This window comes from Crinia signifera, chromosome 7 (genome assembly GCF_055691185.1).
Source record: "Crinia signifera chromosome 7, ASM5569118v1, whole genome shotgun sequence".
NCBI lineage: Eukaryota > Metazoa > Chordata > Amphibia > Anura > Myobatrachidae > Crinia > Crinia signifera.
In genome coordinates, this window is record NC_139223.1 from 13346840 (window position 1) to 13367245 (window position 20406).

Consider the following 20406-nt stretch of genomic DNA (forward strand, 5'->3'; position numbering starts at 1 on the left):
GTATTTGTATTATTAATATTAAGTTGTGGTCATTATTTGCAGTGTAAAAGTGTGTGAAAACTGCAGCATATATGTGAGTGTTTAGTAATGGTCCATTTAAGCTGCAATGGTTCCAATTGAAGCAGTGAGAAGCGTGTAATTAACAAGTAATGAGTAAATTAGGTGATTGTATTGTGTTCAGCTGACATTGGTTGAGGTGCGTCCATCCTGATTAGGCGTTCCGATTGCCTAGCGCATGACCGAGTGGTGTCCGCAAAGCAATACTTGCTTATGGACACCGCACATTTCTTCCCTTTTTGTTTGCGTGCATTCGGCGTGCTGTCCGAATGCACGCCCACCAAAATAAGTGCACTCCCCCGTGTCCGCCCATGTTTCCGCCCAGTTTAGCCCACTTTGAAACTACGCCCCTGTGTCATTCCGAATGACGCCCATAACACGCCCATATTTCCCGAGTGATTGCGGTGCACATTTCTGTACGGTATTAGTGAGAACAAGTACGTAGACCATGCGTGGCACATGCGCAATGGCGTTCCCCACGCATGCGCAGACGGCTAAAAAACGCTATCCGAAAGAATACGGGAAAGTACGCACCAACCAGAATAAGGCCCATAGAGAGATTAAATATATATTTTTTAAATTGGTATATATGATAGTAAATTGACCTTCCCATATTATATTTACCTAAAGTATGGTAATGGAATAGTTTGGCAGACTACTGTATGTCCTGCTTCTTATGGTCTTTTGTTCAGATGGGACATGATGGTATAGCATTTCCATGGTGCCAGGGAGGGCCACCCAATTTTCAGGAGCCTCCCACCCATTCCATAATGCTAGGCAAGTATGGCCTACTGTGACTTCCTAATCTTGTCAATGAGAGTTGGAATAGGACCTACAGATGTAGCCGGCGCCATCTGTAGGAGATCAAATTGATAACATTCTTGGATGCAGTGCTCAGTGTCAGAGAACAGCCACTAAGGCCTACATGATACTAGCCTGTATAAGAAGCGGTATGGAGGCTAGGGACAAAAATGTCATTTTGCCACTGTACAAGGCACTATTTAGACGACATCTAGAATTTGGAGCATAATTCTGGGCCCCGCAGTACAATAACAAACATTATAGAACTGGAGTCCTTAAGATATGAGGACAGATTAGCTTAATGTTGACGCTGGCAAAAAGATGTTGAAGAGTAGACATACTTAACCTGTACAAACATACAGATAGTGGTAGATGCTCAAATTAGTTCAGTAATACTTTTCAGGTGCATGCAAGGGAGGGGTTAATACTTAGTAAGTAACAAGACATTGGTTCCCCCGGCACACTGAATAGTATTAGTAACCAATCGTGAACACTACATGATAATAGAATTCAGAGATATTGGTTACATATACCTGCGCAGGTGTATGATATGCCCCCAAGCCGCGTCAAGGCTTCTCTGTATATTGGGGGTCCCTAGCGCTATATCTAGGTGCAGGGTGTGGCACCCCAAAAACTATCATAAGCTAGGAGGCCCAGTGCGGCACACCAGTGAGATACTAAGTGTTAATAATTAGTGATAGAAAGCCGAAGCTATACATAAAGGGAGAGATAAATGAAATGTAATTAAAATAAAGAGAGAGATAGTGTTAGTGAGGGAAAAGTGTTAATAAAATGTAAGGGCATGCCGCACTGAAGCCACCCAGCCCAACCAGTCCAGGGGCACTGCACCCCACACCACTGTTACCCTAAATTGGGTCTACAGTTAGCCAGCAAGGAGCATATCATACACCTGCGCAGGTATATGTAACCAATATTTCTGAATTCTATTATCATGTAGTGTTCACGATTGGTTACTAATACTATTCAGTGTGCCGCGGGAACCAATGTCTTGTTACTTATTAACCTGTACAAATATATCAGGGGGCAGTATAATGACCTATTAGGTACTAGGGATGTGCACCGGCCACTTTGGGTCTGGATTTCCTTTGGGTTTTGGGTTCTAATTGATTTTGCCAAAAACACCCTTCTGGGTTTTGGGGCTAGATTTTTTTGAAAAAAACGCAAAAATTACAGAATTTGCTCTTTTTTGTGCGTACACTATTATTAACCCCAATAGCATTCATCTCCACGCATTTCCAGTCTATTCTGAACACCTTACAAAAAATTTTTAGGACAAAAGGTTGCATCGAGGTAGCTGGATGACTATGATAAGCGACACAAGTGTGCGGCACAAACACGTGGCTCATCTAGGAGTGGCACTGCAGTGGCAGACAGTATGGCTGTTTGAAAAACTAGGCCCCAAAAGAGCACATAATGCAAAGAGCAAGATCAATTTGTCCTTGGTAATGTTGTATAAATAGGACATGCACACTTTAACAAACCAACCATTTCAGCACCAGGGTCTGCCACATTTCATGCTTAGTACATCTTGCCCACAGTATTAATTTGTCCACGATGAAATCCACCACAACAGGTCTCTGTGTACTTTGTGGATGCTGGTCTTCCTGTAGGAATTGATCATTTATTTTTCTGAACATCATCCTCTCCACATTTTGTGGAAGCAACCTCCTTCGCCGCTTACTGACCAGGTTCCTCGCTGCACTAAAAACTCTTTCGGAGTACACACTGGAAGGGGGGCAACTGAGGTAATATAGAACCAGTTTGTACAGGGTCCTCCAAATTGCCTCTTTTTCCTGCCAGTACAGGTACAGACTGTCTGACATTCCAACTTGATTGCTGTCACCCATATAATCCTCCACCATTCTGTCAATGGTGACAGCATCATATACAGTGACAGTAGACATGTCAAAAATTGTTGCCAGGTCCTTCAGTTTGGACCAAATGTCCAAACTTGGTACTGCCTGCCCTGCATCACCGCCAGTGTGATGTTTAGGATATCTTAATCGTTTCCTGGCAGCCATAGTTGCAAGAGAAAATTAAGGAGAAGCTGCTGCCGGCGCTACCACTAGGCAGCTTTAGGCTCCTGCCTACGGCACTGGCCGCTGTAGGGTGCCCCTTATTCATTAAGCATTTAAATGTAGCAGCGCCGCGGATCCCATGAGCGGCTGCTACTTTTCTCCCATCACCTTAAAAAAAAGACATTTCCGCAGATGCAGCAGTTTCCAGGAGGTAGGAGCGGGTAGAGCAACTGAGCGCTAGGTGTATCAATCAGGCAGTAGCTGTCCAGCGAAAGGGAAATACAAAAAAGTGGCACTTGTTTGATGAAAGATTTATAGGTTTAATAACATCATCAAAATACAAATATAAAAAGAACACATATATCACTGACAATAAGAATAATACATATATATTAATAAAAATGAACCACTGTTGGGTGGATCTGGACCGGATTAGTGACTTTACACAGGAAAATATATATATATAGTGACTGTCCCGGCTCAATTTCAAATCTGTGAATAATGAACCATTGATGCAAATTGGAGCAAGTTGGATCAATTAGAATGCCCAAATTAGGGCTAATAGTTACCCAGCGCCGCTAGAGGATTTCAATCCCCGGGATAGCATTGCAGCAAGTGTCCTCAGATCAATACGGCCAATTGGGGGTAGAAGGTGGTATTTGTAATCAAAGCTGGAAGTGATGGAAGCCAGCAGATGAACCAAAGTGCTCACACTTGATAGGCAGATGGAATGGCCAAGGGGTTCCAGAATGTAGAGTTAGTAAATTCGGGTACAGTCCTGATATAGATTTTAAAGCATATATGTCCGGTCCAGAGTAGACAGCTGACGCGTTTCGCTGTTTAGAGAATACAGCTTTATCAAAGTTATTGCTGAAGCAAGTCACAGTGGGGTTTATATACCCAATGGTAAGTGGTTACGGTCTGTGTTCAATGATTAGTGGACAAAGTTACAAATAATATTAATAATAAGGATCAACAGAAGGCAAAAAGACAGCAACAAATAAACATATAGTAATACTGATAGTTTAATATAAAACGAGTATTTATTAAAAGAAAGATCATTTTTAAAAAAACATGTGGGGATAAGCACACATAGAATAGCCAATCGGCTGTAAAGAGCTGGGCTAAAGACAGTTTACCTCCTCTAAATATTGGTGGTTCCCGTGGTAACGGCTCTCCCGTCCAATCATGTGGACGAGTGGTCCGATCACGTGTACCACACAAGGCGGTATTATGTGGGAGGCTTGGGGGGATTGCCCAGTGTGCGTTCTGAGCCTCATTTTCATATGTGTGTTGTCAGGGCGAGATTCCGGCTTGTGTTCCCAGACTCGCCCTCACATACACATCTCCCAACTGCAGCATCGGGCAATCTTACAAGCCGCAGCATGTCTCTGTGTGCCTCTCACAAATAATGGAACATTATGCGCATTAGGTTATACAGCATGTCACCCAGGCAAATGCTGGATCCATTGCCTGGGAGATCGGTGTTACTCAAAAGTGTTTAACATGTTTTTTATGCTTTAAAGTGGCAAATCTAGAACATAGTAATTTCATTTCATGAACTTTTGAGTAACACCGATCTCCCAGGCAATGGATCAAGCCGTTGCCAGGGTGACATGCTGTACAACCTAATGCGCATAATGTTCCATTATTTGTGAGAGGCACACAGAGACGTGCTGCGGCTTGTAAGATTGCCCGATGCTGCAGTTGGGAGATGTGTATGTGAGGGCGAGTCTGGGAACACAAGCCGTAAACTCACCCTGACAACACACATATGAAAATGAGGCTCGGAACGCATGCCGGGCAATCGAACCAAGCCTCCCACATAATACCGCCTTGTGTGGTACACGTGATCGGACCGCTCGTCCATGGAAGAGCCATTACAACCAGAACCACCAATGTTTACAGGAAATAAACTGTCTTTAGCCCAGCTCTTTCTAAGCCGATTGGCTATTCTATGTGTGCTTATCCCCACATGTTTTTTAAAAATGATCTTTCTTTTAATAAATATTTGTTTTATATTAAACTATCAGTATTACTTTATGTTTATTTGTTGCTGTCTTTTGCCTTCTGTTGATCCTTATAATTAATATTATTTGTAACATTGGGGCAGATGTATTAACCAGCGTTAAGTGCAAAAATGCACTTAACGCTGGTTAACTGGGGGGGATTACGTCTGTCCCTAATGTATTACTAGCGCACCCTGCAATCCCCCCCAGGGATTAACGGCCGGGGCGATGTATTAACAGCCTTCAAGGCGTTAATTCGCCCCGGCCGCTTCGCCAGCTCAGGGCTAGCGTTGTCCTATCCCCCACTATGGGGACAACGCTAGCCCTGCGTCTGGCTTGGGCTGCGCTGGAGATCTCGCGGTTTTTGCGAGATCCCGCGCATGCCCAGTGCGGGCGGCCGGCCGGGGGACAGGAGATAGCGCATCAGTATTAACTGATGCGCTATCTCCAGAAAGGAACATCTCCGGAGGGGGGAGTTAACGCTCCCCCGCTTCGGCAGACAAGATGTTAATACATCTTGTCGATGTCCCTTCCTGCTTCGCCTCGCTATTGAGGCGAAGCAGGAAGTATCATAGCGGCGCGATAAGCACTGCTATGATACATCTGCCCCACTGTCCACTAATCATTGAACACAGGTGATGTACCTTAACCACTTACCATTGGGTATATAAACCCCACTGTGACTTGCTCCAGCAATACCTTTGATAAAGCTGTATTCTCTAAACAGCGAAACGCGTCAGCTGTCTACTCTGGACCGGACATATATGCTTTAAAATCTATATCAGGACTGTACCCGAATTTACTAACTCTACATTCTGGAACCCCTTGGCCATTCCATCTGCCTATCAAGTGTGAGCACTTTGGTTCATCTGCTGGCTTCCATCACTTCCAGCTTGGATTACAAACACCACCTTCTACCCCCAATTGGCCGTATTGATTTGAGGACACTTGCTGCAATGCTATCCCGGGGATTGAAATCCTCTAGCGGCGCTGGGTAACTATTAGCCCTAATTTGGGCATTCTAACTGATCCAACTTGCTCCAATTTGCATCAATGGTTCATTATTCACAGATTTGAAATTGAGCCGGGACAGTCACTATATATATATTTTTTCCTGTGTAAAGTCACTAATCCGGTCCAGATCCACCCAACAGTGGTTCATTTTTATTAATATATATGTATTATTCTTGATATATATTTCTTATTGTCAGTGATATACTGTATGTGTTTTCTTTTTATATTTGTATTTTAATGTCTTGTTAAACCTATAAATCTATCATCAAACAAGCGCCACTTTTTTGTATTTCCCTTTCTTCGGTATTGGGATTGACAACCCCTTTTTCAAGTGGCAGCTATTAGCGTAACACCCCTGGTGGCACCTACTTTAGCCACCTAGGTAGCTTCCACCTCTTTTTTAGTAGCTGACCGGCGCCCATCCACTCCCCATCCCTCACCAGCCGGCCCCGCCACTCATTAAAGTCAGCGTTGAACATCAGTGCTGCGGTGTCAGAAGCTGCAAAACTAACAGGAAGCAGTGCCCCCCTCCCTGCCAGCAGCAGTGTGTGACCCTAGCCAGCTCAGCTGTATCATGAGCCAGTAGAAGCGTCGGGGAGCAGTAACCCCCCACACGACAACAGTAAGATGCTCATTTGATGTGGGGGTGTGGTATTCGTAGTACTGGCTGTCTGGGGGAGGGGTTTATGTGTATGTATGAATGTATATGTAAATGTGTATGTATGTATGTACGTATGACAGGCATATGTAGCGTGCGTGTGTATGTATTGAGGCAGTGTACGGCAGTGTACGGCAGTGTGTATACATATGGCTGTTTAATAAATCTAAACCTTTACTATATGGGATTTATAAAGTCCATGCACTTTCACATGACTTACCAGGAAGAGGATAATATGGGAAGGAGGGGATGGGGGGGGGGGGCAGTTGGCAGACGTTTTGCCTAGGGTGTCAAAAACCCTTGAACAGGCCCTGCTTGCTCCGTTTTAGCTCATTCTTCACTTTCTCCAGCTCTTTCTGCAAAGGCCTGATGAGGGGAATCACCTGACTCAAGTTGGCAGTGTCAGAACTGACTTCACATGTGGCAAGTTCGAAGGGATGGAGAACCTTGCACAACACAGAAATCAGCCTCCACTGTGCTTGAGTCAGGTGCATCCCCGCTCCTCTGCCTATGTCGTAGGTGGCTGTGTAGGCTTGGATTGCCTCTTGCTGCGCCTCCATCCTCTGCAGCATATAGAGGGTTCAGTTCCATTGCGTCACTACCTCTTGCTACAGCTGATGGTGGGGCAGGCTCAAGAGTTTTTGCTGGTTCTCCAGTCTTCAGCACGCAGTCACTGAATGGCGAAAGTGGCCCACAATTTTTTGGACCACCAAAAGTATCTCCTGCATGGCCCTGTTGTTTTTTAAGAAATTCTGCACCACAAAATTTATTCTGTGAGTAAAACATGGGAAGTGCTGGATGTCACCCAAACTTAATGCCTTCACAATATTCATGGCGTTGTCTGATATCACAAGTCCCCGGGAGAGTCTAAGTGGGGTAAGCCATTGGGCGAGGATTTCATTCAGTTTCTCTAAGAGTTTCTTGCTGGTGTGGCTTTTATTGAAACCGGTGATACATAGCGTAGCCTGCCTTGGGACGAGCTTGCTCTTCCGAGATGCTGCTACTGGTGATGCTGCTGTTGTTGCTGCCTAAGGCGATCCATCTACCCAGTGGGCTGTCACAGTCATATATTCTTTAGTCTGCCCTGTTCCACTTGTCCACATGTCCGTGGTTAAGTGGACAGTGGGTACAACCGCATTTTTTAGGACACTGAGGAGACTTTTCATGACGTCAATGTACATTTTCGGTGTCGCCTGCCTAGTGAAGTGGAATCTAGACGGGATTTGGTACAGAGGACACAATACCTCCATCAATAGTATAAATCCCTCTCCCCTAATGGTGGATACCGAACGCATGTCTAACACCAACATTGCTGTCAAGGCCTCAGTTAACCGCTTTGCCATAGAGTGACTGCTGTTGTACTTCATCTTCATCGCAAAGGATTGTTGGATGGTTATTTTGCTTAGTGAAAGTAGTAGTGATGTTCTGACTTCTTCCCGTTATTTTAGAGTTAGGCTGTGGGGAGAATGGTTAGGGTGCAGAGGTGTGGAAGGTTATTGTTAGGCTGCAGAAGGGAAGGTTAGGGTTAGGCTTTGTGATGTGGTAGGTAAGGGATAGGCATTATGGGGAGGATAGGCTTTGGAAGAAGGGATTTGGCTGTGGGAGGGAAAGGGGTAGAGTTAGGCTGCAGGTAGAAGGGTTATTCTGATTGGCGGATGTTAAGGTTAGGCTGCAGGAAGATGAGGTTGAGGTTAGGCTGTGGGAGAGTATGGGTTATTTTTAGTTTGAAAGTGGAATGGTTAGGGTTAGGCAGTGTGAGGGGTAAGGGTTAGGCTGTGGGGAAAGGGATATACTTTAAGGGAGGTTCAGGTTAGGCTTTTAGCGAAGGTTAGGGATACACTGTGGGGAAAAGACTAGGCTGCAGGGTTGAGGAAGATTATGGTTACACTGCAGAAGGGGAAAATTTGGGTTAGGCTATGAGGGCAGGGGATATCAGAATTAGGCTTTGGGAATGGATGGATTAGGTTTAGTCTGCAGGAGGTAGGGTTAGGATTAGGCTGTAAGTGGGGAAGGTTAGACAGCCAGGGGGAGATGGCTATGGGGGAAGGTTAGAATTATGTTGCAGGGGAGGTTAGGGATAGAATGTGGGTAGCAGTGCTATGGTGTAGGGGGAGGTTAAAGCTAGGCTGTGGGGAAAAGGGTTAGGCTACAGGGGTGGGTGAGGTTATGGTTAGGCTGCCCAATGGGGAGGTTAGGTTTGTGCTATGGGGGAAGGATAAGGCTGTGGTGGGGTATGGTCAGCCACTAGTGGAAAAACTTGCACAGCACTAAAGTCTACTCACTTACGCTATCAACTAGAGAAAAGGGGAGGCCCAGGCAGACATGTATAATAATACACATGTAAAATGGATGTTATCAGAGCTCATGTAGGCCTGTGTTATCAGCACTATAGATCCAATGCAGTTATGACCTGTTAGTAACAATGATCTAAATTCACATTATCTGACCCTGGATTTAATAAGAAATGACCCAAATCTCACTGATATTTTCAGAAAAGTCTAAAAATAGTTCCTCGGGGCTATGATCGTGTTCCCCTCAGTAACCAGTGACCATGTGTGTGTAATGTGATGTCTGTGGCTACTAGTGCCTGTAAGGAGAGGTTACTCACTTTCCGGTAAGTGTTGGGACACATCAGCCAACGCCGGGAACCTGAGCACCATGTTCTCCAGATGGTGGAGGAACATCTCACAGGCCGGTTCTCCCTTCTGTAGCATCATGTTTATCAGCTTCTCAGCTCTCTCTGCTGGGGTCTCAGCCTTGTACTGATCTATGTACTCCTGGGGGGTAATGAGGTGGAGAGAGTCCAGCTCCTCACACAAACCGTCCACATTCTCCTCAAACACTTCCATTAACTTCTCCCTATAGCTTGTAATAGTCTGCGAAGCTTCTCTGATGGGAACCAGTATTTTCTGAGGGTCACAGTCTGAAAATAAGTAAAAGCATAACAATTAATTTTAAACAATTCGTTACCGTAATGGTGTTGGTTATTGAATAACATCACATAGGACTATTGAAAGGTTCTTTTAACAGACAAAAAAACCTAGTTAGATGATTTCTATTACTTCACCATTCAGATGTAACAGGATCAGAGCGTGGTTAATTTATTGTACAGAATGTAGGTAATGGACAAGTCCGATCCAAGAGTAAGGATTTTATCACTCTTATTTACACATTTTAAGGTTAATTTTCCTTATTATTGTATTTTTCCTCATATTTATTTTTGACCATGGCAGTTCAGTTTTTTATGTGAATGAATTTTGCATTATGACCTGATAAAAATATACAACGATGTTCACCCACTGGTGAAAATGACATACAAGTAACTTACATAACAATAGGATGAAATTGATTTTCATGCCATACACTCACATATCAGCAGAATCTTCAAAACTGATCATATTCTTCAACACTAGTTTGCTATTCCTCCTTAAACTCCTAAGGGACTTGATAGAGATGGATATAGCACAAAAACGTTTTTGATTTAAAAAAAACAAAACACTGAATTTATGAAATATTAGAAAGAAAATTCGGACACAGGTAAATGAAATATGTCAAGAGCAATTTAGGGTTTTATTGCCCACTACTTTTTATACATCTCTATTATTATATAATGTTCATGACATAGTTCATATGTGCAATAATAGACGTCTAGTGTTGATGGTTAGGTACTTGTGTATTATCACGGCTCCCACGATTTCCATCTTAAACAATTTAAAATTGTATACCATTGTATATGGCATACAATGAGATAAGATGAGATTTTTAATTGTATAGGCACAGTAATGGGTGCTTACAATGTTAAATGCACCCCCACACCACCACCACTATCAACCACAACCCGAAGCGTGGCGAGCGCAGCGAGCCCGCGAGGGGCGGCGGAACGCGTCCTCTGACCTTTTCATACCCCCACTATCCATGTCGGCGTGGAGTTGATTTTATATAGTGTGTAGAGCGCAGCGAGCCACCGAGCCCAAATCGTAGCGAGCGGCCTCGTTTTACTTTACATGTATTACGCGTCCCCTCGCGGGGCTCGCTGCGCTCGGCACGCTTCGGGCTCGGTGGCTCGCCACACTATATAAAATCAACTCCACGCTGACATGGATAGTGGGGGTATGAAAAGGTCGAAGGACACGTACTGCCGCCGCTCGCCACGCTTCGGGTTGGCGTTGATAGTGGGGGTGGCGTGGGGGTGCATTTAACATTGTAAGCACCCATTACAGTGCTTATACAATTAAAAAATCTTATAGGGGGCCAATTAAGATTGAAAGCACCCATTAGTGTGCTTATACAATTTAAAATCTCATCTCATTCTATGCCATTGTATGCAATATACAATGGTATACCATTTTAAATTGTATAAGATGCAAATTGTATAAGATGCCATTGGGAGCCGTGATAATCCACAAGTACCTATTATTATTTATGTAGAAGGAGGGGGGGGGGGGGGGAGTACCAGTTTCTAGATTATACCAGGTGGTATAATATAATCTCCAGCTTGACGGAGGGTATCTTTCACTGTGGGAGGTACAGAGCCTGTTTTCATGGAATTAAGCATCCAGAGCCGGATTAACAATGGGGCTGATGGAGCTACAGCTCCAGGCCCACTCTCTAAATAGGCCCATTTTATAGCTGAGGGTCAGGGCTTTCCAACAAGCCTGGCCCCGTGTTGCTAGCCCCCCGGGAACCGGAGATACCGCCAGGCAAAGCTGGAACGTTTTCCCCATAGGATAACATGAGACCTGCTAATTCCGACCCCCACCTGGTTCCAACGGCATCACAGAAGCTCGAGGTTGATCTTAGTCTAACTCAAATTGCTGGGCCTTCAATCTGATACCAGGTTGGTCCATATGGGTTCATTGGTTCTAGAGATATTGCGGGTAAACCGATTTTTTTCATGTTTGAAATGTCCTTTCATGGCTGTTCATGTTGTTTGAGGACAGATTTCTCTGGAACCAAATGGCCCAGTTTCACAGGACCAAAATCATTTGAAAATCATTCGAAACCCACATGTAAATGGGTCAGTTGGTTCCGAAGATAATGCTGGATAATGCTGGTTAACTACCCCTAAAGTTTAACGTTTTTCACACCAGAAAATGCAGGAACCAGGCTGGTGTAATAGGGGCCAGCCCGGGTAAATCCCTGCATTTTCTGGTGTGAAAGGGGTATTATTTCAAATAGCTGGGACCTGCATTGCTCTGAATACAGCTGGGCAGCCTCCTGCTCTCTGCCCGGCTGTCAATGGCTGTCATTTCTGCCCGGCGGCGGCTGTCCCCCAGTTACCGCAAGCATGTATTCCCCCTTGGCAATGAGCATGCAATCCCACATGGCAATGAGCATGTAACCCCTGGCAATGAGCATATAGGTAAGCAGCACTTATGTAGCATATTTTTTAATAAGCATTATGGTGTTTGGCATAATACTTAATGGACATTATGGTGTGTGGCTTAACATGTAATGGGCATTATGGTGTAATTTTTAATGCGCACCTTTGGCGCGCAATACCCGTTTATGAAGCATATTGTGCATCATTGCTTAATCTGTTTGGTATAGTGTGTATTTTGGCTCAATCCATGTGGCAAAATTTTGCCTTAATCTGTGTGGCATAACGTGAATTTTGGCTCAGTCGGTGTGAATTTTGGCTCATTCCATGTGGCATAATGTCTAAGAGGCAAGTACAATATAAAGGGGTTACTCTTTTGTTGCATGATTTATGGTATATGGGGTCCGGTATGATATGCTGGTGGTCGGAATCCCGGCGGTCAAAATACCGACACCGGAATCCCGACCTCCGCAATGCCGACAAGGGGGGCTGTGGATAGCTCCTCCTTGCGGGGGACACCCATAAAGGGACAAATTGCATTGCAGTGGTCGGGATTCTGGCATCGGTATTTTGACCGCTGGGATTCCGACCACCAGCATGTTGACTGCATCCCGGTATATGGTGTGGTAAACTTAGATGACCACATAAAAGGTGCTGAAATGTTGTCTTTCAGTATTCTTTTTATGACTGGAGTGCCGCCTCACCCCGCAAGTATTTTAGGATTTTAGGACATCGGCATCCTGCGGGTGCACCTTTTGGAGTGCACCCGCCAATATATCTTCCTACATTTTTCTTATGCCAGCCCCCTGCTTTTTCCAGGCATATATAATTAATTGAAAGTATTTACACAAATAGAGACCCATGAGCAGACCGCCCAACCAGAACACTGGTCAAGCCCCCCACATTATTAGGTGCTGGCCGCAACCCCTATTATTGCGCATAATAGGCCCTTGATAATTTTCAGCTCCAGGCCCATTTACACCTTAATCTGGCTCTGTAAGCATCAATGTCCTTTCCGGAAATTATATCTAAGTTATACTACATAATAGATGGCTGGAACTTGCTGGAACCTGAGTCCTCAGATGATATAATCATACAAAGCATTGTTATTAATAAAGCAGAAATACCCCTCTACAGTACTTAGGTATACACATAAATATTAAATAGGACTTCCAAGATTAATTTACCACAATTATCATTAGTATGTAATTTACTAAAATACTCATGCAAGCTAATAGCATCTCTCTAGTCCTATACAATTAATTCCTGATGTATTTAATAAGTACAATATTTTATAGAGTATTATATTATACTGTGCCATTGACAGATAGAATTGTAATTCTTGTATTGATAAGTGAGATATGTGAAGAATCATAGATAAATATTCAGTACTTATGTAATATCTGGGCGCCCGATTAATCGTATCACATGCCACTAATTAAGGCATGCGATGCGATGGGACCCGATTTACGGGTCCAAAGACCCTAAAGCATACAATTTTTAATCACATCGCATCACATGCCATTACAAATCGCATGCGATGTGATTACACCCGATTTTTAGTTTAACATGCACCCTAATGGTTGACTAGTATGTTAAATGGACCTTTTCATACCCCCACTATCCATGTGGACATGGAGTTGATTTTACAGTATATAGTGTGGCGAGCGCAGCGAGCCACCGAGCCCAAAGCGTGGCAAGCGGACGCGTAATCCCCGTTACGCGGGGACGCGTAATCCGCGTTACCCATTTATCGGGGCCGCTCGCGAGGCTCGCTACGCTCACCAAGCTTCGGGCTTGAAGGCTCGCTACACTCGCCGAACTATATAAAGTCAACTCCATGCCCACATGGATAGTGGGGGTATGAAAAGGTCCATTTAACATACACACATGGGTGACCATACAATTAAAAATCAGGTCTTTCCAATTGAAAATCGCAACGCATGGTACATGCGATTCGATTTCAAAATCGGGTGCCCAGATATTACATAAGTACCAAATATTCTAATGTAGTGTGTTGCAGTAGAATGTTAGGATTTACCATTTGAGTGCCAAGTGAATTTGTCAAAATAGGTGTGAACATTGCCAAGCAAACATTTTTTTCATCGTAATGACCTGTGATGTTACTTTTATAGAGGAAATACATATTTTTTAATAAAATAATTTATTTGAAGTTATATAACATATGTGGGAGATACTGGCATTTTTTGCGGATATTTTGCACATCTCTCACAGAGCTGTTGGCACTCAAAAAAAGGGGTGACTGTCTCTCTTACCTGATATTAAATTATTCAGAAGCTTTATCAATTGTGATCACTTTTTAATTGTTTTAAATATGTATCAATAAATGTGTAAAACATTTCCTACCCACGCTGTGTAAAACAATTTAAATTTATTCCTCATAGAAGCTGTCACATTGCTACAGATCACATTAATAGCCAGTCTGCATATCGTGGTTTTACATTACTGCCCCCCTTCTGACTGTTGACCTTTTCATCATCGGTCATCTGACAACATCCCCATGTCCCCAGGGTGCTGGATGCCATGGATTGCTCTGCTCGGGGAACCTGCCCTGGCTCAGGTGAATGAATCCTCGCTAACACTGCTACAGACAAACGTATCCCAGAAATATCAGTGCACTAAGTACTAGGCTCACCTGTGACATCTGACTCTATCTGCCCAATGTGATTCGGTTGCGCTGTTATAGCAGCCGGTTCTCCATATAGATTGGTGCCGCTGCCTGGGCCATATGCTCCAGGGACCTTGTGTTCTACAGCTTGTTGGGTCTCTGTGTCCTGATGGAACAAAACATGATTAAGATTACTGTACAGGTTAACTATGGGACCTGGAGCAATGTGTACTGGTGGAAAAGGGTGCTGTGAATCTCCCCAGGGGAGCTGGGGAATTACCTGGAAAGTTATAAAGTAAAGATATGACACCAACAGTGTGGGGAGAAAGTGCTGATAGAACCGCATGGAAGTGTATGAAGGGGATGCAGATAAAATCCCGGCGGTCCGGAACCCAGCGTTCAGAATCCCGACGCCGGAATCCCAACAGCCGAAATCCCGACACATTCTCCCTCCATGGGTGTCCACGACACCCATGGAGGAAGAATAAATTAGTGTGCCGAGCGTAGCAAGGCACCGGGCCCGCTGTGTGGCGAGCGCAGCGAGCCCCCAAGGGGGGGCGATCCACATCCCCCCCTTGTCGGCATTTCGGCTGTCGTGATTCCGGCGTCGGGATTCTGAATGCCGGGATCCCGACCGCCGGGATTCAGTACTGAATCTGTATGAAGGCAGCAGAGAATCCACCATGGACTTGGTTCAGGGTATTATAGTGAGAAAAGGGAGATAAAGTAACAAAGGACCCTGGCAACAGGATACATGGGCAAACACCATTGTTACAAGGCCAGTGGTAAAGAAGCTGGATATAAGAGGCGATTCAGACCTAATCGTACATGTCCGATTTCACACCCGGTCCTGATGGTGGAGGTTTGCACATGTGTCAATATGTGCACGTGCAAACCCCGAGAGAGAACTCCTGTTGTGCCCCGTGGAAACACTAGGTGTACCCCTGCAAATACAGGCATGTCCATGCATCCACGGGGTGGAAAGCTGAGGTCACATGACATCAGTTCCCACCCCCAGTTTGCCAGATAGCGGCCATCTGAAAAGTAAGTATACAGTGAAGGCCGGAGAAACCATTTGATGGTGAGTGACCACTGAATGATATCTCCAAGGTGGGAATGTGATTGGATAGGAGAGGATATGTGTGGTCTTTACAGTGGGGATGTGATTGGATAGGAGAGGATATGTGTGGCCTGTACAGTGGGGATGTGATTGGATAGGAGAGGATGTGTGGCCTGTACAGTGTGGATGTGATTGGATAGGACAGAGGATATGTGTGGCCTGTACAGTGGGGATGTGATTGGATAGGAGAGGATATGTGTGGTCTGTACAGTGGGGATGTGATTGGATAGGACAGAGGATATGTGTGGTCTGTACAGTGGGGATGTGATTGGATAGGAGAGGATATGTGTGGTCTGTACTGTGGGGATGTGATTGGATAGGAGAGGATATGTGTGGCCTGTACAGTGTGGATGTGATTGGATAGGAGAGGATATGTGTGGCCTGTACAGTGGGGATGTGATTGGATAGGAGAGGATATGTGTGGCCTGTACAGTGTGGATGTGATTGGATAGGAGAGGATATGTGTGGCCTGTACAGTGGGGATGTGATTGGATAGGAGAGGATATGTGTGGTCTTTACAGTGGGGATGTGATTGGATAGGAGAGGATATGTGTGGCCTGTACAGTGGGGATGTGATTGGATAGGAGAGGATGTGTGGCCTGTACAGTGGGGATGTGATTGGATAGGACAGAGGATATGTGTGGCCTGTACAGTGGGGATGTGATTGGATAGGAGAGGATATGTGTGGTCTGTACAGTGGGGATGTGATTGGATAGGACAGAGGATATGTGTGGTCTGTACAGTGGGGATGTGATTGGATAGGAGAGGATATGTGTGGTCTGTACTGTGGGGATGTGATTGGATAGGAGAGGATATGTGTGGCCTGTACAGTGTGGATGTGATTGGATAGGAGAGGATATGTGTGGCCTGTACAGTGGGGATGTGATTGGATAGGAGAGGATATGTGTGGTCTGTACAGTGGGGATGTGATTGGATAGGAGAGGATACGCGTGGCCTGTACAGTGGGGATGTGATTGGATAGGACAGAGGATATGTGTGGCCTGTACAGTGGGGATGTGATTGGATAGGACAGAGGATATGTGTGGTCTGTACAGTGGGGTTGTGATGGGATAGGAGAGGATATGTGTGGTCTGTACAGAGGTGTTAAAGTGAATCTTACTAAATACTATATTGTCTATATAAGCTGAATATTCCTTTAAGTACAAATTATAAAGGATTATGTAGTATAAGAACTAGAACAAATGTATGGTTCTATCTTCAAGGAGTTGAAACAGTTAATATGAATGTATGTTCTGTATAAGTCTATCTTTGTCCTGAGAAACCTAATTAATATAGATTCAAAACAGATGTGGAGTAAATGCCACGGCTGCAGAATAGACACATTGGGGGGAAAAGAATATACATTCCCTTATAAAGCAAGGTTTCTAGAAGGATCTATACATTCTATGGGAGTTAACAGTGATAAATAGCGTAATATAGAAGCTACTCCCAGTCTATAGAGGTTCACTCCCTTAATGATGTAAGAGATACCATTTATCCTACGTATTCCTACGTTTTATTTACGTTGAACCAAAGTTTTAATTGTTAACCCCACCTTAGGGGTGTGTTGTATATGAATATGTATGTTTTTTGTACTAAGCACTCCTTTATGGGAGTGAAAGAACAGTATTTTATGGTATAAATATGAGGACTGTAAAGTAATTAAAACACATCTTGAACTTCTGTCTGACGGTCAGCGTAACTGTGTCGTGTGATGTCCAAGTACTGAAACTCTCCAGGGGCTCAAATTACAAGCCATCAATTGGGATCTCGTCTGGGATGGAGATTTGAAGGAATAGAACTGTGTATTGTTCTCTGCTGAAGATACGTTACATATCTGAGTGAGTACAATCTGTTTTTAATTATAAGACTGTTTTGCTCAGATCTGTTATTTACCTATGTAGTAAGCAGAGTATACATGTACATTTCAGTTCTTCCTTGTAAACTTCATTATTATAGAACCAGAGGTACTTAGATATCACACAGCATTAAGTATAGCTGTAAAATTTTTGTACTGTGTTTGTATTGTCATTGTAACGGGATGCAGTTAAGATCCCGGCGGTCGGGATCCCGGCGTTCAGAATCCTGACGCCGGAATCCCGACCGCCGAAATGCCGACACTTTCTCCCTCCTGGGGTGTCCACGACACCCCTGGAGGGAGAATAAAATAGCGTGCCGAGCGTAGCGAGGCACCGGGCCCGCTGCGTGGCGAGCGCAGCGAGCCCGCAAGGGGGGGGCGATCCACGTCCCCCCCTTGTCGGCATTTCGGCTGTCGGGATTCCGGCGTCGGGATTCTGAACGCCGGGATCCCGACCGCCGGGATTACATACCGGATCCATTGTAACTGTGTGTCTACTGTGTGTCAGTATCTGTATGTTTCATGTTGAATGATTGGAAAAAAAAACAGCCATCTTCACGAGGCTTGCTAGTTGGGGCAGGCCAGTCTGGTATTACTTCTGGTTAACGCCGGACCAGGTGTCCTGAAAGCGTATTTATTTGTTTGTCTGGTAAACACAATATAAGTCATAAGGTGTAACAGTGTTCACAAGACTGTTAAGACTTTCTTTGATAAATGCTGTAATAGGCAGGACCTGGCTTTTATCAAAGACTGATCCTGTGAGTCAGTTTGAACCAATTAGGATGCAGCCCTTATGAAACTACGTGTGTTTATGTATCAATGTCTCTTGCTGTATCACGTAGAACATGTCTAGCATGTAAATGCAGCATAATTCTAAAGTTTAATTTCCCCAACTTTGAATATATAGAATAACAATTGCTTGCAGTAATACCACAAGCACATTTTAAAGTAACAAGTGAAAGTGAAGAAATTGATATTGACGGTACAGAGTTTACTTTAAGAGTTGGGTTTCATATTGAAGCAGGAGTTCTTCAGAATTTAATTGGAGAACGTTACCCAAACGGTTTTGTATTACTACCAATAGAGAAGTGGATATTTCCAACAATATGCCCAAACAGCCTCTATGAGGTGACATAATCAGAAAATGAAAGTTTGAGGATTTTGTTAGGTAACCAAATAGACCCACACTGCAGCAATTACTATAAACAGTGGATAAAGTACTTAAACAGGAAAGAAAGACATGAGTACTTCGCATTAAGGACACAACACGATCTAGATCATATTTAAACTGCTCAGAACAGGGTGCCTGCCCAGGTTATGAAAGTGGTGTTATATTATTGTCCTGATAGGTGGTTATGATATTTTGGCTTAGATTGAAAATAGGGAACTGAAAGCCGCATCTATATTAAAGCTTCAGCCAATAGGGCACAGTTTTACCTTTCTGCACAACGTTACACACTGCTTTACGCACGTGGATAAAGGCCATACCCACAGGAAGTAATTAATCCAATGGGAGTGAACAGTGTAAAGTTAATGGAGCGCTCCCCCCTAGAGGTTGTGGCAGAAAGGGAAGGTAAGAAATCGATCGGTTCGATTTTAAGAAGGGCTAATTTTCCTAAGGATGGAACTTTAGATCCTGTCGCATGGAAGCGATTCCAAGTGACGAACGCTCATTGGCTACAGAAAAAAGGTTATATAGATACAGTTAATATATGGCTTACAGTGTCACAAGAATTAGATGATGAGAAAAGAAAAGTTAAGGAGTTGTCATTTGAGAGTCCACCACCATATCACTTACCAAGACCTAATGCACCACCACAAGCAGGTAATCAGGTAGATAATGCACCATTTGTACACCAACCACCACAAGTAATTGAGCAAACCCAGGATGTTGGGGGGCAGAACATAGAAGAGCTAGACTTGTTCAGAGCAGGGGGCACCACATCCACAATTAAAACAGCAGGTAGCAGTACTACTGGTATAGCCAGGTCAGGCATGGGGACTGGGGAATTATACCCAACCTCAGAATTACAATCCCTTAAAATTGGAAAGTATTGTCCACAGAGGAAGTGTCCATTATGTGTGTTTTGTATACCAGAGGGAGACACAAAATGTCCTAACTGTGAGAATTGGGTAGGGTCAGAGGTTTTTACCATGTGACCCAGAAGTAAGATCTGTAATAAGGTTAAAAGATTATAACCAAAGTCCACCCAAAGATGGGTTATCTGAGGCTGGGACATGCAAGCAAATTAATAAAAATAAGTATCTTAAACAAAGACAGACAGTATAAAAATCCAGATAAAAATAATTGCAACCAAAGTAACTATAAAAAGAAATTAAAGTTTTGTTTTGTATTTAAAAATCCTAGGAATGGACTTCCGGTGGGCGGGCCAACTAGAGTGGCCGCATTTTAGCTCAGCTCCGTGGCTTAGCTCCCTAATCCATCTATAAAGAGAACACTTATCCACCAAAGTGACGAAAATTGAGCTAAAACTGCTCCTTACCATCCAGGGAACAATCTGCCGTGCCACGCAAGCTGAAAATCCCCATCTCTGACCCCGGAGTCCGGCCTGCAGCAAGCGCAGGCCTGCATGAACGCCAGCGTCGACATCGGCGTTGGCGCGAACAACGAGTGGAGGGAGAGCCTGTGACGGAATAGCCCGCTAACTGCCCGCGGGTCCCGGGAGGAGGGGGACCACGCTCTTTGCTCCAAGAACCCGGTAAGGACTCCCCACCCGCTCCCGCTGCCCAGTGTTGGGCTTTGCATCAGCCGGACACCGCACGGACGCTGTGTGCGCGGGAACCACCTTCCTGACACCCGACAGAATAGACACAGCAGCAGTAGCACTCCTGACCCGCACTACTCACCGGCGGGGTACGGACCGGCAGAAATCTCCCCAC

The 20406-nt window shown here is 44.4% G+C and overlaps 1 protein-coding gene across 1 annotated transcript in view; it reads right to left on the reverse strand.

Annotated features, from left to right (window-relative positions):
* Nucleotides 1–20406, reverse strand: part of LOC146019785 (interferon-induced very large GTPase 1-like) — a 134639-nt gene that overhangs the window by 13973 nt on the left and 100260 nt on the right. The window contains exons 7-8 of the mRNA XM_083152340.1: nt 14555–14693; nt 9187–9501 (exon numbers count right to left, since the gene is read on the reverse strand). Of these exons, the coding sequence (XP_083008466.1) occupies nt 9187–9501; nt 14555–14693 (454 nt within the window). The remainder of the gene's footprint in view (nt 1–9186; nt 9502–14554; nt 14694–20406) is intronic.